General features: G+C 31.6%; 1 protein-coding gene across 6 annotated transcripts in view; it reads left to right on the top strand.

Moving 5' to 3' along the window:
* The window catches only part of LOC139523874 (uncharacterized), an 88,234-nt gene that overhangs the window by 38,611 nt on the left and 25,296 nt on the right, over positions 1-24,327 (top strand). For all 6 annotated transcript variants that reach the window (XM_071318243.1, XM_071318240.1, XM_071318241.1 and 3 more), the window contains 19 exons: positions 646-735; positions 1,986-2,048; positions 2,730-2,791; positions 4,783-4,912; positions 5,520-5,590; positions 6,489-6,608; positions 7,507-7,626; positions 9,607-9,782; positions 10,454-10,539; positions 11,190-11,336; positions 12,083-12,175; positions 12,981-13,045; positions 13,415-13,543; positions 14,469-14,529; positions 14,887-14,954; positions 15,432-15,507; positions 16,050-16,102; positions 20,748-20,867; positions 22,023-22,098. In XM_071318243.1, the coding sequence (XP_071174344.1) occupies positions 646-735; positions 1,986-2,048; positions 2,730-2,791; positions 4,783-4,912; positions 5,520-5,590; positions 6,489-6,608; positions 7,507-7,626; positions 9,607-9,782; positions 10,454-10,539; positions 11,190-11,336; positions 12,083-12,175; positions 12,981-13,045; positions 13,415-13,543; positions 14,469-14,529; positions 14,887-14,954; positions 15,432-15,507; positions 16,050-16,102; positions 20,748-20,867; positions 22,023-22,098 (1,806 nt within the window). The remainder of the gene's footprint in view (positions 1-645; positions 736-1,985; positions 2,049-2,729; positions 2,792-4,782; positions 4,913-5,519; positions 5,591-6,488; positions 6,609-7,506; positions 7,627-9,606; positions 9,783-10,453; positions 10,540-11,189; positions 11,337-12,082; positions 12,176-12,980; positions 13,046-13,414; positions 13,544-14,468; positions 14,530-14,886; positions 14,955-15,431; positions 15,508-16,049; positions 16,103-20,747; positions 20,868-22,022; positions 22,099-24,327) is intronic.

Here is a 24,327-nt window from a genome sequence, read left to right as displayed (position 1 = left end):
TGGTTTCATTTCACTTAATTTTTTCATTAGGGCCACAAAAAGTTCAATATGAATCAATTCTGCTAAACTAAAGAACAAAATTAATTTCAGATATTGAGGCAGGCTTATTTCAGTATAATTTACCTATGGGCTGTCATTTGAATGTGGGCTTTTTTCATGTTTCCTCTTGTTTCAGAGTACTCAACAATCATCGAGACAGATTTCTTGTAATAGAAATTTGTACCTTCTTGAAAATATATGTAAATGTGAAACAAAAATACAAAAATAAGAAGAAATGATATGATTGCTAAAGAGACAACTATCCACTAGAGACCAAAATGATGTAGATGTTAGGAACTTTATTTTAGTTTGATAATAATAGTTACTGTCATCAATGAAATACAAGAAAGCCATATACTGTGAATTCAGAAATTATTTGGGCAGCTTGTATATATACGATGCATGAGAAAGAAACAACAATTGCAGATTGTTTAATATGATTTCAGAACATGTTGCAAGCATACTTGTATGAATTAACACTGAGTTCTAGTAAATGCCATGCTACTAATACTGTAATATTTTTGCAACAGTTAAAACATTGCAAATATTTGTAAATATGCTGTAGAAAACTGCTTTGAATAGCTATCAACTTTGATTTTGTTTTAGGTGAAGTTTGTAGATGATGGAACTGAACAGAAAGTAGAAGCAAAAAAATTGTTTGACTTACCTCAGAAACTGAAAAATATATCATTTCAGGTATTGTAGAATCTTTTCAAGAGATTAATATAAAAAAAAATTCTCGAAATTTCGAAGCCTAAGTCATTAATTGAAGTATTACTTTTATCATGGGCTAACCACATGCTGGTATATTTTTCAAGCAAACAATTAAATTCATTCAGATTCTGTTTGAAGCTTTTAACTAGGGATGTTAACTCGGTGAAGATTTACTAATCGATTACTCGTTGGATTTACCAAGAGATACTCGAGTACTGGCTCGGTAAATAAATTACAAAATGGAAACACAAAATTATGCTCTTTTATGTTCATGTATTGTGGCTCGTTGTCTAATGATAGTAAAACCCTCAACATTATTACCTAGGACTAGATAATAGTCCATTGACCAAGGAATTGTATGCTCATTCTCTACATGTTCTAATTATGTAAACTGGTAATACTTTAATCAAGTAATTAATGAAATAAAGAACAATTATTACTCAATCAACAGTATATGAGAACCGTAGAAAAACACATTTAATAATCAACAGAGGGTGATGATTAGAACTTACTTTATATTAATCATTTTTCTGAGGGTCCATACAGGGTGTAACAAATTTGTTCTTTTTTGAAAATATTATCTTTTTAACTTTTTCTGGAACGTAGCGATTTCTCAATTTGTTTGGTAACTAACAGTCATGCTGATGAAAACATATGCTCTGACGATACAGAGATGGGAGAGTGAATAAGATTAGCTAAAAACGTAAGCCTTGGAAAAGTACTCATATTCATAAATCCTATATGTACCATTTTGCGGAATTTTAAATGACAGTTAAACGCAAACATTCTAATAATAAATTAAATTTTATTAATTTTGATTAATGAATGATAATTTCCCGGAAGGCAGTCTCAATAAAAATATTTTTTTGTTTATAAACTTAAGAAAGCAAAAACATTCTCACAAAAGACCGATTAGTCGAGTATCATTTTGGTAATCGATACTTGGTACTATCGAGCAATACTGGAGAACTCTTTGACATCCCTACTTTTAACAAATAAATTAGCTGTAGATGAAAACATTATTAATGTCATAGATATAAGAAGATGTGCCAATGAGACAACTTTCTATCCAAGTCACAATTTGGAAAAGTAAACCCCTATAGTTCAAAGTACGATCTTTAACACAGAAAACACACCATCAGTCTATTGAAATAAATGATAGCAACTTGACATATTCTGGTTAATCTTGTTGCTGACACACAAATTTTAATTATGATATTTTATCTTCTCAGGCTGTTGATGTATTCATATGCAGAATTAAACCTATAGATAGTGATGAAGATTGGACACCAAGGGTAAGAATTTCTTCTCTTTGAACAATGAATATTTTTTTGGGGTGATTTTTTTTAATCATTTGTGGTATTATTGAACATCTGTAGAATGCATGAAATATATGCCATTGAGCAGGAAGCAAGCAGGATTAATTTAATTAATATGGTTTTACTGACTGAAATGTCCTTTAGAATAGTACCTGCTTTTATCATTACATTGCAATTATTGTTTGTTTACCTTATTACATGTATATGACAAATTGTTTAATTGATTTAATGGGTTTTGTTAGTAAGAATAAAACATAATTAGGTCATCTGTAGAATAAAAAAATGAGGAAGTGTCAGCTAGATAGCGATCAATTCACCTGATATGTTAAAAGATTTGAAAAAATGTCTTCTATGAAATAATATCCAGACAAAACTTTCAAATGATTTATTTCTGACAGTTCATTAAACACGTTTTAGTTGACTTTGATTAAAATATGTCATTCCTGTTTATCACAAAAACGCAACCCTGGATATTACTTTAAACTACAAGTATTTATTTCTTGCCTTGCAGCAAATTTATAATAATCATGAGGGAGATTTCTTCAATAAAAGTCAATTATTTAACTTGTTATGCTACATAAATATGCAAGAAAGACATGTTATTGTTAGTAAACTATTTCAGTAAATGATGTAAATTTGTGCATACTATATTTCTAGGCCAGTATGTTCATTCATCAGCTTATAGAACACAAAGAATTAGATGGCAGAATTGTTTTGAGGTAAGTAGAATGAAATACAAACAATGATGAAAATAAAGCTGTGGTATCTGTAGAATTGTTTTTAGGCAAAAGATTTGAATACAAAATGTGAAACTCTGCAGGTAGAGATAATTTCAAGGAAAGGAATCTTTGGCTAAAGGCAATATAAAAGGACAAGTGACAAATATGGTGTTCTTTTATAACAAAAAATTCTGAATCCTTGAAACCATTAGACCAAATAAGGACTGACCTTGACATTCATCATTCTAAGGTCCCAACGAATAAATTAAGAATTAAATTGTATGTCACAAAATGTGCCAAAGTGATATGATAGTCAAAATAAAATTTAAGTCTAATAACTCCCATAAAAATGGTCAAATCAAAATGACAGGATGATATGGTCTACTGCACCTGATGGCAAATAGTCCTATCAAGGAGGTTATATTAGAAGGAGAGTGAACACTCTGCTTGATACAAAATTAGCATCCCCAGGATAGCAGTTCCATCAGAGAAAAATGATAAAAATATAAAGAAACCGACATGTTTATCACCCACTTGACATGGCCCTCTGATGTACCGGGCTGTTACCGCGAGTAGTTCCGGCTATTAGATAAATCGCATATGTCACGTGATTGTTATCAGTGACTGGGTCATTAAAGTTCAGGTGTATTTTTAGTTACAGTGCAGTGCATAGGTGTTTTGATTTGGAAAATGATTTGACGTGCAATTTCAAAATCAACCGTCTGTCTACGGTGAAAAAAGATAAAGAAATGACAAAGTTATGAGGGTTTAAAGGAAAGTTAGTGAGCGATTTTTATTCAACACTACATTGCTTTAAACAAAGATTTTCGCTTCACCTGTCAATTCCTGCTTATGAGAGTTGGTAGGTACTAATCATAGAAAATATACGAATATGCAAAGTACTTTAGTTACGGTGACCGGTAACGACCGGAAGGAATATTTGCAATTGAAACATAGAGAAATTTATCGGGAACATCGTAAAAGTGACTTTCTGTTATGACTGTTGATATTAACATTGACGGCAATGAGACGGATATTCGTTTTATTTCTATTGGTAATAAGTTTACTTTTAACATAAAATTTTAATTTTTAATTACTTAATAAAAAATATCACAAAAAATCACAAAAAATCTGATTAACATTTCAATAATTGTATATCCGGTCAGTTTATGACACCTCGGGTGCTTCCGTTCTTACTCGGGTATGTTATTAGGACAAAATCTCCCGCTGTGACAGAGTCGATCTCAACTAATTAACACCCACTTACAGAAAAGTCGGTAACATTTTATGTGTAATTATCGTCTTTCGTCCTCTCTCCTTCTAATATAACCTCCTTGGTCCTATCAAGTATGTGAGCTCTCTGTCTATTGGTCTCAGAGGAGTTGTATTACAATATGCCAAAAAATAATCAATGTCCCATAATTCCCACCACTAAGAACTGATTTCAATTATCAGTTTTAACAAATAACAAACTCTGAAAAACCTGCATAAATCGTCTGCTTGTGTACAGTGTAGCAATTTTGTTACTCTTTCAACATGTAATAACAAATGTACTACGGATTGAATGTAAAATAATGAGATTGGTATGATTGCCAATGAAATAACTATCAACCAGATAACAAATGATGAAAAAATAATCAACTATAGGATACTATATGGTCTTACGGAATAAGCTAAAATAAGCCCTGACATGACAAAATGTAAAACTACTCAATTTAAACAACCATGAGACTAATTTATGTACAAAATAACAAACAAAAATCAAGTATGATATACAGCAACAAATGTCAACAACTAAATTACAGGCTCCTGACTTTGTACAGACATTTACAGTATTATTGTAATATTTTTGTTTTTGTGGTGGATATTGCAGAATGTTAAAAGAATGGTCCACATTGCAGACTTATAAACATTGATACATAGTTCTTTGTATACATAAAATAAAGATGTTCTAATTTATATTAATAAATCCTCTTTTTATTATCTCATAGCATGGAGAACACCCTTTGGCTTGATCCTTTGGTTGAGGAGATTGAATTAACAGCAGTTGGAACAAAAGTGCATAAAATGTATGTACGTTCTGAACTACTGAAGAATGGTTTTGCTGTTGATAACCCTAAGGTTTGTCTATTTTACTTTATTTTTTAAGTTGCAGATTTGAAATTCATCTCTGATTACCCAAGAATGTTATGATTGACAATTCAGGGTTCAATGATCATAATTTGGTTTTTAAACCAGGCTTTTATATATATATATATTTATTTATTCTGGTATCACCTAAGTTGGACAAAGGTATACAGAAAAACACATTAGTTTACATTACATTGCTTTTGAAGGTTTACTTTGTCTGTCTATTCACATTATACTCAAGCAAGAGAATGCTTTGATAAAATTTCATGAACTAGGTATTTAATATTTGAATTGTTAGGATAAAAGTTCCTGAAATTCCTTGAATTCATTTACTTTATGGTATTGTTAGGATTGGTTATTGTAAAATGTCTTTCAATTTTGAAAAATTCTGATTTGTAATTATAGAGTATTTTTATAAATTAATTTTGCCAAATGTTTATTTTACAATTATTTTTTTGACCTTCATGTACTCTCATGGTTCTTTGTTAGAATGATTGTTAGAACTTAGCAGAGGACACAGAGTAAAGTTTGAAAAATATAAACAATGAATGGATTCCTTTTGAAACCTTTACATAAAATTTCATCTTTATTTTTTCAGCATCTACAAAACCTGTATGAACTTTGTAAAGGAAAGATAAAAATTCCAGATATCAATAAGGAATTGCACAAGTAAGATGGGAATAAGTCAATTGTATTCAAATGCATACAAAAATATTATTCTAATAACAATTTCATTATACAGAAATCATTATATTGGGTCATATGTAATTTAATTATTAGGTTCTTGAATGACAATATAAATATTGAAAAGTAAAAAAATAAAAGAACAATAATCTAAAAATATCAAATAATATATAGTGGGACAGCTGAAAGCTTTCTGTGTACATGTACATTTTGTCAGCATTTGCCAGCAAATTCCTTAAGTTCCATTATCATGATAGTTTTATGCAAAATACAGAAGATTTGAATAATACTGTGATAAGTTTGGAAGCTATTATTCTTATGCCAGTTGTCAAGTGATCTATAGTCAAAATATAATTTTATATAACAAAATTATGTCACTTTGGGGTTAATTTCAGACACTATACAATCATTTTGCATTTTTTTGCATTTGCCTGTGTTGCTGAAACTTACATTGTAAATTGTAGGCATGCTTGGGGAGGAATAACTTGGAATTTACTTACAGATAAGATAATAAAACAAAGTATCCCTTCTTACAGGATTCACTATCGTACGTTGTCATATAAGAAGGACAAGAGAACTTTCTGGATTATTTGTTATAACAATCATGATGTGAAAAAGATTTTTTTTTTATAAACACATGCACTTTTTGTATCAACAAAAAAAATATTTCCTGTAGTATTTATTTAATTTGTTGCTGATTTTGATGCCAATAAAATAGCATTGATATATGAATTTAAAAAAATGATTCATTTGTTATCTAGTTATTGTTTTATCTATGATACATAGTGATAATAGCAATACAATCCTAATTTGAGATCGTAGATAGAATAGGGGCCATATTGTTGTCTTATAAAACCTATTCATTGGGAGTATTTTTCTGCAGATCTGAAGAGACATTATCAGTAGATTTACTGCCAGAGAATTCTGAGTTCCATGAAGTGTATGTATCTGCAGTGGAGTTGCCCAACCTGTTCTTTGTACAGAGGAAAGAATCTTGTAAACAGTAAGTTTTGTAAAACTTGAAATACTATGAATGATATGCCTAATGAAAAATATCCAGTTTTTTGGTATCTCTTGATGCATCTTGTATTTTTTTGGACTAAAATCAATTTGCAACCTAAATGTTTGATGCAATTATGGAAATTTTGTTATATTCTAGACATTGCATAATAAGTTGTGTTCCTGTAATATTAATGGTTTTGATGTATGAAATACAATATTTTCCAAGGTAGAGCAACATGATTTCATATCAGGACATTCTGTTTGAACTGAGCATTCTTTTGTACTGCATTGTTCATTGTTGTTTTGCTTCTTTTTGTGTTTATGAATGGGTTGGATAAAGTCCAAAACCAGCTGACAGTATGATGGTTTTGGGTTTGGGATTGGGCAGAAAAAAGTGGGTACCTAATTTGCACGTATATGTGTTGAAGTTATGCACCTATTGGTATAGAATTCTTCAAAAAATATATACTAATTTTCTGGACTAAAGAGAAAAACATTTAAACAGATTTTTTTTAACTTTACAAGTTTGCAAACTAATTTAGGTTGTGTATCCCAATATTGAGTCGTTAAATGTTTTTTTTTATTATCCATTATACCAAACTATTGAGTTTGAATTGAATGTTGTCATATATGGATTTGTCCCACATTATTTTATGTACATTTCATTATTCCACTGATCAATATATTGAAAGCAGTTGAAATCTTGACCAATTTACCATATTTATTCTCATATGTAATGACAAAAAGTCTCCAGTACTAAAATGCTGTTGTTAAACCAGAATAACTTCTAGCATGCTTTTGCTGAAAGGGAGACATGTTAAACAGATTTACCTGCAAGTTATTCCCTTTTAATTTATACCATTGCTCCATGATTTAATTTTGATTGTATTTCTTTAAAGACTGGAAAAAATGATGGACTGTCTCAATAACACAATGGACAGGTGTGACGAAAATATGCCCTTCACAGAAGAGGATTTAAATGAGGCTATATGTGCAGCCAAGTTTCCAGATGATGACAGGTTGGTTTATAGTTGTATTCATTTTATTGTCGAGTCTGTGACATCTATTTCACAAAAGCGAATAGTGATCCTTAATTCCATCTTTGGCGACTGAGGCATTAATATTTAGGTTCAGTCTGTTTTAAGATATCAATAATTTGTGTATGACCAAATACAGTACTGGGTATTTAGAACAAAATTTTGAAATTAAATAGATAGACTATATTTTTCATTTACAATTTTTTACATTAACAATTAAGCCCGGCCTATATATTGATTGCAGATTTCAAAGCTTTGGATCTGGGGATCTGCTACTGACATTTAGCTTTATGACCTGCAGGGTCAGATTCACATGGGTTGCACCTGGCTTATTCCCTTAAATTATGAATAATCTCAATTTTAAAAACAGCTCAAAACTTTCCCCTTGCTCAGCTCCTTAATTTTGTTATGGTTAAACCAGCCATATCTTTAAATACTGGTAAATGAAATTACTACTTGAAATAAGGTTAACCATATGACATTGGATGAAAATGTATAAAAAGAAACTTGGATTATCTCCCCCTTTTATTGCCCTGATATGAAATTATCAATTTTTGCCATGAATAAATATAATTTTAAACTCTAAAATACAGAACAGTTATCTTTCATCAATGTATATTTGAGAACTAAATCTTCATATAATATACTAATAAATCAACCATATAATGCAAAAGTTGTGTTGAAAATAAACCATTTCTGTAGAAGCAAAAGGAATATGCTGTGGTCTAAAAAGAACATGTGTTGGGTAGCAGGAGATGCTTACCTAAGCACTTGAGTTCACTCAAAAAAAAAATATTTGAGAGCAGACTTGGATTGATACCAAGTGTTATAATGATAGTATTGTAAACGTGCAAATGTTAGGAAAATGATGTAGTTGGTTGTGGCTTAACACTGCATACAAATTCACAATATGGATGTACACAAAACTTACAACACCAATACTTTGTACAACACTGAAAGTGCAAGTATGTTGACTTACAGGAATGACTGTTCACATTTCAAATACCATATAAAGCTTATACATTGTGAAAATGATTTTATAAACACTTTTCAAAGAATTTAATGCTTTTTTTTATAATTTTATTGGAGCGTAAAAGTGATTACCAGGCATATTTTGTTTTGAGGTGCTTCATATTAAAAATTTGAACTCGAAAAAAACTTGCTGAAATTTAAAAAAAAAATAATTGCATTTTTATTCTACAACCATGAAATAAAAATTTATTGCTTTTTTCGTCTGTTTTTCAATGCTTTCGATAAAGTATGCAGAAATAGCTGTTGTATTTTACAAAGCATAAGCATCATTTGATATAAGGAAATGACATTTTTTTTTTATTTCAAAAGCTTGCATAAAACCAATGTGATTGAAGAAATATGTCTTAACATGGGAGATTTGTGAAATAAATATACTTAAAACACTAGAGATACATGAAATATGTCTGAAACATTTGAGATTCAATTTATTTAAAAAAAAATTCTGGCAAGCAATGAATTTACCCATAGTCCTTTAGATTCGGAAATATTGAATTGTTTAAGGTTCACAGATCTGTGTACTACCAGGTGACATAACTTTCTTTCAAACTCTTAATAACTTAATTGTCAAATGAGGGTAAAACAGTTAAAAGATTAAACTACCATTGAAACTCACTAATTTGTGAGTAAAACTATGTCTGGTAGGGGTATCCACTTATTGACAAGGGTAAAAAAATCCATTTTTTAAAACCAAAACATGGACTTTAATTAATTTATGCCTATATTATTTAGAGACTGAACAAGTTCTTTTGTAGTCTTACAAATTTTATTTGGTTTCATCCTGTTATTTTATTTTGACTGATTGTCCAGTATATTTGACCTGTATATTTACAGATGGTATAGAGTAAGGGTAATTTGTGGACAGGAGGAAGGTAGTGTAGATGTATTTTGTTTTGACTGTTTGTACAGTATATTTGACCTGTATATTTACAGATGGTATAGAGTAAAGGTGATTTGTGGACAGGAGGAAGGTAGTGTAGAGGTATTTTATGGAGACTATGGAGATAAGAGGACTGTAACCAGAGAAGATCTCTTCCAACTCCCACACGATTTCATGATGGTTCCTTTCCAAGCTATTGAATGTGAATTAGCTCATGTTCAACCCAGAGGTACTTTATTATTCATAGATTTTAATGGGTGAAAAAAATCATAAATGATTTGGTTTATTATGAATGTGAAGGGAAATAATTTCAGAAAAACTGTGTCTCCTAATCGAACTCATACGTTCAATACAAATAAAGAGGGTTGTTGAGCTTAAAAAAATATTTGTTGAAATTAAGCATACTTGGCCTAACTGGATTAAATTACATGATAAAAAATGCATGGAAATCATATGTGTCTAACAGATATAACCAATGCATTAGTGTGCCCAGTTTTCAGGATACCCGAGGCAAGCTTCAGTCAAACTCTTAAATGCACTCAATTATAAGCCTTAAAGTGAAATATAAGAATAATATCAGAAAGTCCTTGATACTTTAAAATTATAAACTGCCTTGTAATATAAACATGTTTTTAACATCTCACAAGGATATATGACATTTTTCTGATCATGTTAAATTAATAATATAAAAAAGAAGATGTGGTATGATTGCCAATGAGACAACTGTCCACAAGAGACCAAAATGACACAGACATTAACAACTATAGGTCACCGTAGGGCCTCCAACAATGAGCAAAGCCTTTAAAGACGGAGCCAGTTTTTTCTATGTTTTATTTCATTTATGACAGAATTTTCATTCATAAGATTTAAATAACCTAAAAAAGTTGCCTTTGACTTCAGGTGATGATTGGGACGATGAAAGTGGTGACCTGTTCTGGGACTTGACACATATGGTTAATGATGACAAGAAACGGGTTATGGCTAGTGTAAGTCAGTATTCTCTTGTAGTATGATAAAGTAATTGTTAGTGGGACCAGTTGAATTAAAATGTTTGCTTTTGGTTATTTTTTTGTTCTTGGTTACGGATACTAAATTAATCTTTTTTCAAGTTGATAGTAATTACAACAAAAATGCATATACAAACATGTGAATGAATAGATACTTGCTTAATGATAGTAACAGGGATACTGGTATATTGGTATGAAACTTGAAGGTAAAAATTTCTTTAAAAGTTCATCACATTCTTGTGCTGTTATTTTTTTTTTTTTTTATACCAATTCCCAAATCTATCTACTGTTGAGCTGTACTGATTGTTTGTTAATAATTTGGTGAAATGATTTTTTTCTTTCTGATTTCTGATGAAATACTCATTCTTTGAACAAAAAAAATATTATTTTTTTTGGTTAAAAAAGATTGACTTGACAAGTAATATGATGAGTATAGCATGAAAAGCAAGTTTTATGCAATATAACCTTTGCTTCAGATGTCATTTGACAGATTTTTTAAACTGCAAAACTGATTCAACCTTATCATCTTCCTATGGTTGAAAAACTATTTGATGTTTGTGCTGTTGCATTGCTGTCTCATTGCTTTTTTCCCCGCATTTATCTAAAGTCATACTATGTCATCATTTCAGGTTGTATCGAAGTCTCCAGCAGTGTATTCTGGATTATTTAAGTATGAGGTAGTACTGTATGACACAGACACATCAGATGATGTAAACTTGTGTCAGGAACTTGTCTGGTCCAGCCTGGCATCACCAAAACCTAATTCACCACTCCAGGTAAGGTTAAGGGGACAGCTGCATTCCTCTCCTATTGTTTGCAAGATAGTCACAAGATGAACAATTACTTTCCTTAGCTGAAACAGAATCCTATTAACAACATTAATTACAACTTGAGGTCTGAATGAAGTTTTTCTGTTGTAATCATTTGAGATTTGATAAAGCATTGAATTTTAACAATATTTTTATAGAATTGTAACATTGGCACCTATGAATGCATTTGTTTGACAGAAAACTCTCATACTTGGCAGACTTGTTTTAACCATATATAGTTCACTGTGAATTTTGATTTGACCATTCCTATTGGAGTTTAGGGACTTACTTTTTTAAACTTTTGTACCTCAATGAAACTGTGAAAGCAAGACCTCTGACACTGTTAGAAAGCTCTGGTACTTGATAGGATTGTTATTCATTATTAAGTTATTTATTTGTACACAATGACACCAAATGAAACACCATTTTATTCATCATTTTCACAACAGAAGAAGGCATTTCACCTAGGGCTTCCAAAATTTTTTTGAGCCAGCCGGACATTTTATATCTGATCCCGATTTTAATCCCTAAGACTAAGTAAAAAAATCCACTTGATATTACAAAAACAACAAGCTAATAAGTAATAAACAAAGAACTACAAAAAATATGATACCTCATCTTCACTAAGCACTGACTATGACAAATAGTTAGTTTACATTATGGTCCTAGTCCCTGTGGGATATTATATTTTCTTAATATTTGTATTTGAACAGGAGCTGTGTCCTTTTCCTCAGATGGGCAGAAAAATATACAAATCTACAGCACAGAAAATACCAGATCTCTGTGGCATCATATACTGGGAAAAGGTGAGTAGAGGGAACTTATCTTTACATGTATAATACTTACAAGTTTTGTTTAATATATCATTCTTTCATGTTAGGTTATGTGTTCGTTGTAATATGAGTTGTAGTAAGATGGCTAGCATTGTTTCATCAAGCATGAGAGAAAACCAGCATATAGATATGACGTGAATGAATTATTTTTATTCTGATAGAACAAATGTTTTTATGCCCCATTTATGGGCATTATGTTTTCTGGTCTGTGCGTCTGTTCATCCATCCGTCCGTTCATTTGTCCATTCGTTCATTGTTTGCCCGTTAGTTGGTCCCTTCATCCTGCTTCAGGTTGAAGTTTTTGGTCGAGGTTGATGAAGTTTAAGTCCAATCAACTTGAAACATAGTACACATGTTCCTTATGATATGATCTTTCTAATTTCAATGCCAAATTAGGGATTGTCCCCCATCTTCACGGTCCACTGAACATAGAGAATGATAGTGTGGATGGGGCATCCATGTACTAGGGACACATTCTTGTGTTTAGGTGGACTAAAAATATCTCTGAACAGTTTTACTAATATCTTTTCCTCATCGTTTGTGAAAGTTAAAAAAAAAATAGAATTATGCTGTAAATTGTTTCGATTTGATATTAAACTAGATTAAAAGATATTAAATTTATTCTTATTTATTCTAACCAACTAAATGATAAAAGGAGAAAGATATAACATGCATAATGGTAGATGTATATAGGTCCACAGTAAGTTGATTTTGTAGAGGACAAGCTTAACTTCATTCAAGTTAAACAAATATCTAATTTTTAAAATATTCATTTTAGATCACAGAAAGAGCGAAGAAAGCACCAAAGGATATCTTTAATATTGTTGGACAAAATCTACAAAGGTAGGCAGTTATCTTTCCAACTTAATATTAATTCTATTTTATGTGTATGAGTTCTTGAAATTTTGATATTCAAACCACATGTGGAACTAATTAGTTTTAGGATGATTTAAAAAAAAAAAGATAGTATAAGATACAAAATGATGAAGTTAAACTGCAAGCATTAATTCCTTAAAATAAATTATACTTTTATGTCTCTATTATTATTTTTATTATCACTAAAAGATCTAGGACAATTATGGTTGTCTGTTTCATGCTTTGTTCAAGGTTGAACCTCCACATTTCTTTTCTCTCAACAGTTGAATAAACATGAGGGAGAAATTGTTGTGCTATTGCTGTTAAATCTATATATAAACAATTGTTCTATTTTAGTTCTCCATTAGATTTGATAGGTTACAAGGCATTGGCATCCATCATTAAGATGATAGGAAGAATCTCAGACCCTCCATCACATCAGTGGATCTTAGAAAGTTTATTCTCTTCAGCAAGAGCCAGTCAAAGGTAATTTGAATTATACATCATGGCTGAAGAAGCAAGATTATAGGTATTAATTTTCTCACTGTTATTTATTTTATTTTACACTAAATCCCAATTGTGAAGTTGATGTCCAATCAACCTGAAAATTATTATACATGTTCCCTATGATATGATCTTTCTACTTTTAATGCCAAATTAGAGTTTTTACTCCAATTTCAAGGTCCAATAAACATAGAAAATGATAGTGTGAGTGGGGCATCCATGTACTATGGACACGTTCTTGTTTAAGTATGAAAATTCATGACACGGAAATGTGAAATCTGAAATTTATAAAAATCGAAAGGGAGCATACCTCAATAGATATTAAAAATTCACCAAAGTTTTATTAAAGTTGATTGAAGCATTTTTGAGTTATTGTCAGAAAAAACTGGAAAATCCCCCTTTTTTTAAGCGTTTTTTAGTAATTGTCCAAGTGTGGACAACGTAAGGATGGATGACCGGACAACGGTATACCATAAAACGTCCCGTCGGGCGTATAAAAAGTATATATAAAGGTCTGTCGATGATTTAACCCATGAATATTATGGTTGTCTGGAATTTCATGTACAAAGTTGACATCAAAAAAGTTTAACCATTATCCATAAAGATATCTACTGTACATTTGTATTACATAAATTATTGTGATATATATTTATTTTACAGATATTTGCTCAGTATTCTAGTCTTTAAAAAGAGTAGGTGCGGTAAGGGCCAAACCTTCAGGTTCATCTGATGAAAGATTTTGGACACTTTTTAAACACTTAAATGTCTAATTTAGTAGATTCAATTAGTTTTTTTTATGAAATGTACTTGTTTATAATACTCCTGGAAGTATTTTTTATAAGTAGCAGGTGTTGAAAGATATAAGTACACCAGTGGTCGACATTGAATTAAATAATTTGCTTTACAGGTTACAACAAGAAATCATTGAGCAAGAGTGTGGTATAGGGATAATCAAATGTCTGGAACAGGTATTTATATCACTTTTATTGCTCTTTTGTCAGAGAGAAAGGGAGAGCTTAAAAGTATGTTAATGTGGTAGGGATATACAATTGGTAATTAAGAAAGAAGAGTTCTGTTTTTTCAGTTTTTAAGTATAAAATTTTATCTCCATGTGCACCCAGTCTACAACTATCATGATATAGATACCTGAAAATCTTTAGAGAAATATTTACTTTGCAGAGAGTAATTTAGAATTAAAAGTTTAGAAAGAAAATTGTGATTATATATTATATTCTAAATATTTCAGAGGAATTTGAAAGTAAACTTTACATCAATTCTATTTGAAATTCTTCTCACAAGTGAGTGAAACTATATTGTTTTTACAGAACTGTAGACCAGATATACAAGAACAAGCAATAATATCTATAGACAAGTTCTTAGAAATCAGTAACAGGTTAGTCCTCAATGTGATAAATGAAAGTCTCCTTTAGAGTCAAATTATCTTCAAAGTTGAAAAACTTTAACATGTAGATAGATGAATTTCAAAAGTGAAGTATTCAACTGTTATGTGAAAATTTACATTTGAAACCTTTAGACTTGTGATCAATTTCTCTCAATTGATCAATTTACTATGAACTTTTAGTGTACTGGATATATGTACAGCAATTTCTGAAAGAAAAAAAAAGATTTTAGGATCAAACAAATTTTTTGTTGTTAAAGCTTTGGAAAAGAAATTTTAAATTATATTGCAGGATTTTAGTTATGTGAATATGAGTATATATGTATTGTATTAACAAAACTGTTGATGTGAATAAACATTGTTTTTGACAAGTTTGTAACAACAATTTGAAAACTTAAATATATGTTTGAAGTAGGGCATTCAAAAGAAAAAAAACCATTTGTTTGAAATAGGGTCTTTGATTATTTTCAGCTTCTTATCTGTGTTTAATAACAAGCGTACTATAGAAATATTGTGCCAGTTTCTGGACGTTGCAGAAAGGATCTCTGTAAGTATGCTTATAAGTGATTAGCATATGAAGAATGAATACCTCTCCTATAACACTTTGTTTGATACATATGTGATGAAAAGGGAAGTGGATGTTTGTAGTCAGACAGGATATCAGAGCTGTACCTATTTTGACTTAATAATTTGGGCAGCAAACTTCGTATTTGGAGATAGAAACATTTCAAATAGTTGGTGTATTTTTCTTCTTTTAAAAGATAAGAGAATATACAACTTCACAATTAAAACAATAATCCTTATGATATTTTCCAAAAGGTGTACTCCTGCATAAATAGGTTAAATGTTATGTACCATTAGCAGTTATTCACATTTGAAAAAGGATTCAGCTTCTTTTAATACATGTATTAATTTGATATCCTTTTCTTCTCATATGAAAGGAAATTATATATATTAGATATACTTGTAACAATATCTAAGGTCTTTAGAGTAAAAACAAACGAACAACTAAGCCAGTCTTCAGTAATGAGTGGAAAAACACTTCTTCATATCGCCTCATAATTATCATTTCTAATTATTTTATTTCAGACTCTTGTTGAAATCTATACAGCTTTATCATCACTCTGTGTTTTATCAAGCAAGTATGTTAAGTTTACAATTTTGAAAAACAGAAAACAAGATTACTTTCTTAAGGCATCGGCCTAACCGGAAAAGAGACAGCCTAACTTACTTTAGGAAGTGTGTCCTACTTCTAGATAATGTAGTACTGGTGTTTGAAAACTAATAATAGAAAGATGCTTTTGAAATTTTGAGCTCTTCTAGTTTAATAGCATACAGCTTGAATAAAAAATGCACTGAATTTTCATCGATAAATCAAATAATTCAACTTCATTTGAAAGACGAACAAAAACTACTTCGCGGATCTGCGCTACGCGGAAAGTAAAATCAATACACACACGTAACAGCAGTTTCTACGTTATGATTTTATCGGTATTCTTCAGACATGCGTCAGATCCATATATGTGTGCCTCCAAACGGGAGTACTACAATCCCGGTTTCAAAGGTTTCCTACCTTCCTCCGGTTGAAGAGAAAATTAATAGCGTGTTTAAAATATTTCATGAATGAACATTTTTCGTCGCTTTATACTACGATTTTTACAAATTTCTATTCAATATGTAAAAGCCCGAGAGTATCGGAAGTATCATGGTATCTCATCTGATCTCGGCACACAACAAACTCGGACTATAATAAACTCGGCCTTTTACATATTCGGCATAAGAAATCGGACTATAACAAAAATCGTAATTATACTAATTGCTATCTATTTAGTTGTATTTTGAGGGGCCAACAGGAGGGAGGAATTTACTAAAGAACCTTTTTTTTTTAATTTTCAATAACAATAATAAATTATAAACTTGAAGAAAACAGTAAGTGACAGACACACATGGTTTTCAGTAATGATCACAGGACCATAAAACAAATCAAATTAATTAAATTTAGGTTGAGTCCATGGTGTCACCCCACCTAACCCCTCATGTTTGAATACTTAAAAACAGTCAGATCCCCACTCCTAAACATTATATGTTCTTTATATGTTACAATAAAACAAATCAGATGAAATAAAAGGCGAGTCCCCTGGGGTCACTCTCACCCCCTGGTTTTTTGAGAACTTATTAACAGTTGAGACTTCAACCAATATACCATATATATTATTGTATGGGACAATGAAATAAATCAAATGAAATATAGAGGAACTCCAGAGGGGTCAGTCACCCCACCCATAAACCATATGTATTTTTGTATGTGGCAACAAAACAAATCAAATGAAATAAAGTGGGTGTCCCTTTGGGTCAGCCCCAACCCCTCATGTCTGGGAACTTAGAAACTGTCTAGATCCCCACCCCTAAACCATATATATTTTTGTATAGGGCAACAAAACAAATTCAATGAAATAAAGTGGGAGTCCTTTTGGGTCAGCCCCACCCTCTCATGTCTGAGAACTTGTAAACGGTCGAGATCCCCACCCCTAAACCATATATATTTTTGTATAGGGCAACAAAACAAATCAAATGAAATAAAGTTGGTGTCCCTTTGGGTCAGCCCCACCCCCTCATGTCTGAGAACTTGTAAACGGTCGAGATCCCCACCCCTAAACCATATATATTTTTGTATAGGGCAACAAAACAAATTCAATGAAATAAAGTGGGAGTCCCTTTGGGTCAGCCCCACCCCCTTATGTCTGAGAACTTGTAAACGGTCGATATCCCCACCCCTAAACCATATCTATTTTTGTATAGGGCAACAAAACAAATTCAATGAAATAAAGTGGGAGTCCCTTTGGGTCAGCCTCACCCCCTCATGTCTGAGAACTTGTAAACGGTTGAGATCCCCACCCCTAAACCATATATATTTTTGTATAGGGCAATAAAACAAATCAAATGAAATAAAGTGGGAGTTCCTTTGGGTCAGCCCCACCCCCTTATGTCTGAGAACTTGTAAATGGTCGAGATCCCCACCCCTAAACCATATCTATTTTTGTATAGGGCAACAAAACAAATTCAATGAAATAAAGTGGGAGTCCCTTTGGGTCAGCCCCACCCCCTGTTGTTTGACAACTTGGAAATGGTCAAGATCCCCTCCCCTTAACCATATATATTCTTGTACTGGACAATAAAACAAATCAAATTCAAAAGAAGGCGAGTCTCTAGGGGTCACTCCCATCCCCTTGTTGTTTGAGAACTTGTAAACGGCTGAGATCCACACCCACAAACCATATATATTTTTGTATGAGAAATAAAATAAATCAAAATGAAATATAGAAGAAGTCCACAGGGGTGACCCAACCAACTTTTTTTGGAAAACTTATACGGTCGAGATGATCACCCCTAAACCATATATATTCTATTTTATGGGGCAACAAAACAAAACCAATGAAATATAGTGGGAGTACCTCTGAGTCATCCCCAACCCCTCATGTTTGAGAACTTGTAAACGGTTGAGATCCCCAACCCTAATCATAAATATTCTTGTTTTGGACAATAAAACGAATAAAGTGAAATATAATTAAGTCCCTCGGTGTAACCCCACCCCATCCTGTTTTGAGAACTTGTAAACAGTCAAGATCCACCCCCTTTTCGAAAACTTGAAAACTGTTGAAATCCCCACACTGAAACAACATAATTATATTCTTGTACGGAATAATAAAACAAATCAGATAAAATAAAATGCTAGTCCCCTAGGGCCACTCTTACCCTACCTCCTGCCTGTTTGAGAACTTGTAAACTGTCTAGATCCCCACCCCCAAATCATGAATATCACTTTACTAGACCGGACCAATTGGTATTGGACTTTGCTTAATGTCAGGCGACCCGTGGGAATGACTAATTTTGAGAGCTTTGTTTGGGAGACTTCGTAGCAGCATCCTGTTACAATTATTTCTTGATAAAGTTTTTTCTTTTTTAAGTAGGAAAAAAAGGTAACCATGCAATCTACACACTATCTATTTGAAATATTACAATCTACAGTTGCAAACTTTCCACAGGTGCTATCCAGCACTTTGATTGTGTTATTATGATTGATTCATTATTTTCTTTCTTAAAGAAATTGGAGGCAAATTTTCCTAATAACAACATTAATTTTACTGCATCAAGATGGACATTTGAACAACAGATATTATTCAGTTATACTCGAGGCTGAAATATTTGAAAAACTATAAGTTGAACAAATGTGGTAGCACTGATCAAACCAAAAAGTACCTGAAGAATATTTATATTGGGACAAATCAGACCTTTTTATAAGGGTCATATATTCTTTAATTTAAAATGATATTCGAATTTTAAATCGAAATGATTTCCAAATTTCATAATAGTATCAAAGATTAGGCTATTGTGGTACCACCCAGGGCTTCCAAAACGGTCATACATTCCGGACATTTGATAAATGTCCAGTAAAAGTCCGACTGGGCAAAGCATGAAACGGTCATATACATTTTAGTTTTCAAGGCTTTTTCGGTCATTTTAACATAATTAACGATCTTTTTGACCCAACCTTTTGCCTTTAACATCTACACATTTCCGGTCATAAAAGTGAGATGATGATAATTACTATCAAAACAACCCCTACTTCATTACTTTCTAATTTTAATCAAGGCTAATTAGTTGTTGGACAGGTGATATCTACCTGTTCAGGTGACAGGTAAACTATATGTTCAGTACCGGACATCGTATAAATTGATCGGTCTATTCACAATTATTTTCTTACATTTCAGAAGTTTGTAGCTCATTGATTTAGTCCAAAAGATTAAAATTATAAAAATTAGTTTATCTACATGATTTGATAAAAAAATTTAAAAAGTTTAAATGAAAAATCGTCAGAACTACATCAAATGAACTAGAACACGTGTGCGCATGTGTGCAAAGGTGGGAAATTTAATTATGCATCCTTTATTTCTTCAAAATGCTAAAATTATCATTGATACCTGTATCTTAACGTTCATTTCAAGCATTTTGTTAAAGAAATAACATGGAAAGAGCTTCATAGTACACGGATTTTACATATCCTTTTATGGTCCATGTTTTCCATTGTCAAGTCAACATCCGGTTTTAGAAAAATGTGATTTTAAAAATGAAAAAGAAGTTTTTGACATGTCATTTTGCACAAATAAAGAGTCTATGGCAGATATGAGCATGCTGATGTGCACACTTTGAATGATGCACTGCCAATTTAACAGTTTACATCCAAACATCCAAAACAAAGTAAAGTTTAAAATCGTTTTTTAATCTAATGTCATTATCATTGGAATGGCCATCTGATTACCATAATTGCCTTTTGTGACTTAGTCTTAAGGGATTAAAATCGGGATCAGATATAAAATGTCTGGCTGGCTCAAATGTTTTTTGGAAGCCCTGGTACCACCCACATGGACTAACAATCTATCAGCAGAGGTATCGAACCAGTGCCATCATTAACATAAACAGTGCTATTTTTACTACACCAGATGCATAATACTTTCCAAACTTCTGTGAACAGCATGAAGGGATAGGCAAGTGGGAAAAAAGGATTGTTAGTATTGCCTAGAAAAAGATGGACAAAAAATGTGTGCAGACATGTTGTGGGAGCAATAACATAGTCAGAACTCACTTCATTAAGTAATTTGTTGGTTGGTTTAGTGTTCAATCAGTTCCAGTAAATACTGATACATTTAATACATCTTCTAGTGATCTTCTTTTGCTATTAACAGTTAATAGTTGATTTGATCAAAATGTTTTATTTATATGATTTTGCAGAATATGTGAATGGGCTCAGAATTTTGGTGTTTGTACAGTAGCACAGAAACACCTAGAAAAAATAGGTGAGACCAGTGTAGAAGAAGCTGCCTTAAAATACCTGGTTAAACTGATGGAAAGGTTAGCATATTTTAGATAACTATATACATTATTGAATGGAAAGGGAGCTTATTCATTGGTTTAAGTTGGAACTTCAATCCTATCTACCAACATTTCCTAAACAGTCATATTTTTCAAAAATTTGACTTGTTTTTAAAGTCTGGCTCTTATTTCTGATCTACATTATAGGTTTATGTGATTTTTATTCCACAAGGTAAATTTGAGCATAAGGCAATCATTTTACATCAAACTTGTGTGGTCAATTCTAATTTGTTAAATGGGGTGGTGGAATGTTGGTAAATTTGATGTAAATTTATGCGTTTTATTTGATGCGTTTTGTTATTTGATTTTGCCATGTGATTATGGACTTTCCCAATTGATCTTCCTCTAAGTTCAGTATTTTTGTGATTTTACTTTTTACTTAATGTGGCTAGAGGGTATTTGAACCTGTCAATAAATTTCTATTTGTTGATATTTTGAATTATTTTAATGAAAAAATAGGTGTTAAAATATTGTAACCACCAAAAAAAATCTCCTTATGTTAAGATTTTGCTCTAAATATTATGGAACAAGCTAGAGTACAGCTTAGTACCCAATAGAAAATATAGGTCATGAAAGAGTTGATCAATACATTTCACTCTTTTTTACAAACATAAAAAACTTTGTTTGAAAGGGGAGAAAATTCTGTTTCATTTGGAGTGTAATAAAATAGAAATAGGTAAATTGAAGCCACACATAAAATATGCTTCATTATCAATATATGTGATACACAATATAATAATTTGACCTTATGGTAATAATAAATTTCACCAAGTTTTCATCTTTTATAACCAGAACTTCACATCTCGTGGTCAAACTTTAAAAAAAAAAAAAAGCAATGAAAAACTTAATGTATAAAGACGAAAGCAAATGATTCAACATTTTTTCATCAATAACAACTCTGTTTAAAATATGAATGTTTTCTTTTAAAGTACTTAAAATGTGGTGGGTGGTATATTTATACCTTTGAGCCACCTTAAATGTGGCAGTTTAGCTTTAGCTATAAGGATTTTTGAATTGGATAACTCTTTGTAAAATGGAAGTTGAATGGTACATCTTTTGACAATAAATTGACATGCATAATTTACACTGAAAATTACCCTCATTTATTCTAATAGAAATCACAAACTATTTCAGGAGTGCTGATCAGCTGAGGAAGGATAAACTGATAAGAGCTGTTGTATCTGTGTTGGACAAGAGTCAGTCTGAAAAGGTAAGCCAAACATCTTAGCCTACGATTCTTACCAAAAGCAGATTAAATTCAAGCAAATATTTCCACACGCTCCTTGGCTAATAAAAGGCTTTTTCTTCATCTGATTATTTTAAAAGTAGACTATCTGTTTCATATCTTTTTGTCTATAATTTAAAAATCTTAGTTGAATTTAAAAAAATCCAAATTCACAAAAAAAGTCAGAATCAAGTCCCACATGATCTACATGGAAATAAGATATGCCCATGTTAATACATCTGCATATTATATATCATTGACCTACCACTAATGGTTCCCTTTAAACTGACCTGGCAAAACTTATATATGTAAACCAAGCAAAAGGTTTCAATGTCAATAGACCATGACTTAAAAGGTGGGTAACTAAATAATCTCCATGAAAACGAGATATGCAAATTCTTATACAACTACATACCAACCAGTGCTCTAGCTAGAAATCAAAAGGGGCAGGGTGCCAGTGGAGGGCAGGGCACTTTTTATGATAAGAAAAGGCACTGCTCATTTTTTTGTCTACGTTTCTGTGTGTATCACGAGTTAACGAATCTCTTTTTTTTTACTGTATGTATATATATGTTGTTTTTTTTAAATAAAGATGCTTTTCAACTATAGTCTTTATTTCATTATTTGTGTAGTTATGAATGATATAGTACATTTTCATCAATGTATTATGTTTTTACAGTTTATCTAACCCATTATCAAAGAATATGTGTCTTTTTTTTTTTATCTATATAAGGAATGTTAGCTAAAATACTTGATATGATGTGAAACTGAGAGCATTACTAATTTAACAATGTTTAGAACATGGATTGCTAAAAGTATAATTATCAAGTAGAAATTGCAATATATATTTTTTAATATGTTCAAAGACAGTTAATTTCTTTAAGGTAACATTATTATGTTATTATATATTCAATTGGTAATTTATTCCTTTTTTTGATACTAGATAATATTTTTAGAGCATAAATTTGTAATAAGCTAAAACAGGGGAAGTAACTCCAAAATCAATTTCCACCACGTTTGGGTTAATTAAAAACTGTGCTTGTCGCTAACAAGTTGAGATGGAAGGCATTTCTGTAAAGGCATAGTTTTATTTTGATGACTTAAATTCAATTCTAAAGTCATGAAAGTCTTCATTTATATACGCTCTTCCATTGTGACTTGGAGATCGAAAATGCCGACCCAAGCTAAACACACTCGCTGACACATTCATCAAAAGTATGACAAAAAGATACATTGTCCTAATTAAATTACCTAGTTATTAACACCTTTGAAGTCTTTATCATTGTAATTGATTGTAATGACATGATTAACCTGGGAGCAATCACACAGGTGTCATATATGTAATTAACTTGGAGATCAGAAATCGATGAAACAAAATTTTACCAAAACGGCACAAGATAATTTTGGAAAAAGACGTCAGGGCAGAAGGGCGCTGATGAAGGCACCCAGGGCGCGGCCGAGGGCACCCAGGGCGCGGCGCCCTTCTATTTTGGGCTAGCGAGACCACTGCCAACCATACTTGATTTACCTCTAAAGGTTCCCATAAACATACCTTATCACCAACTTGTACACTGTAAAAGGTGCTGCTGGAAACAACATGTCTAAGTATAGATGTTGTTTTAACTTTGTCAAAATACTTGACTAGGACTTTGTGGAATCATTCTAGCCATTTCACTAAGACAACTTGTATGTTAAAAAATGTAGAACGACTAGGACACCACTTATTACATGTAAACACATACTTGTCATACAGAGGACATCCTTATGTTTATTTAAGTTAGTGCATGCTGTAAGATTGTTGTGCTTTTTTCACCCAACTTCTCTTTTATTTCATACTTATAAACTCTCATCATTAACTAACATCTCGCACATTTGAAGTTAAGTTTATGTTTTGAATGCTCTCAGTATCATTGTGACTGAAGGGTTATATTTCAGATCATTCTCGTTTTTCAGAGATGATTTGTACAAAAATACATGTAAAGTAGGAGGTTTTTCCTATTTTACACACTTAGGAACAAAGATTAGGGTAATTTCATAATCACTTTAGCTCTATGTCCTAATATGTATGTCAGTGCTGGTTGTTTATAGTTAGAACTTTTTTAATGCCTTGAAGTATTGAAATGAAATTGGTACTATGTGTTGCCAAACTCCAGAAAGTGTGACTTGCAAATAAAGTTGAAATTCCTGTCTGCAAGGTCATGGTCAAACATTGTT

Source organism: Mytilus edulis, chromosome 5, assembly GCF_963676685.1.
Source record: "Mytilus edulis chromosome 5, xbMytEdul2.2, whole genome shotgun sequence".
Taxonomy (NCBI): domain Eukaryota; kingdom Metazoa; phylum Mollusca; class Bivalvia; order Mytilida; family Mytilidae; genus Mytilus; species Mytilus edulis.
Note: the sequence above shows the minus strand (reverse complement) of the source record. Positions and strands in the feature narration are given on the sequence as shown.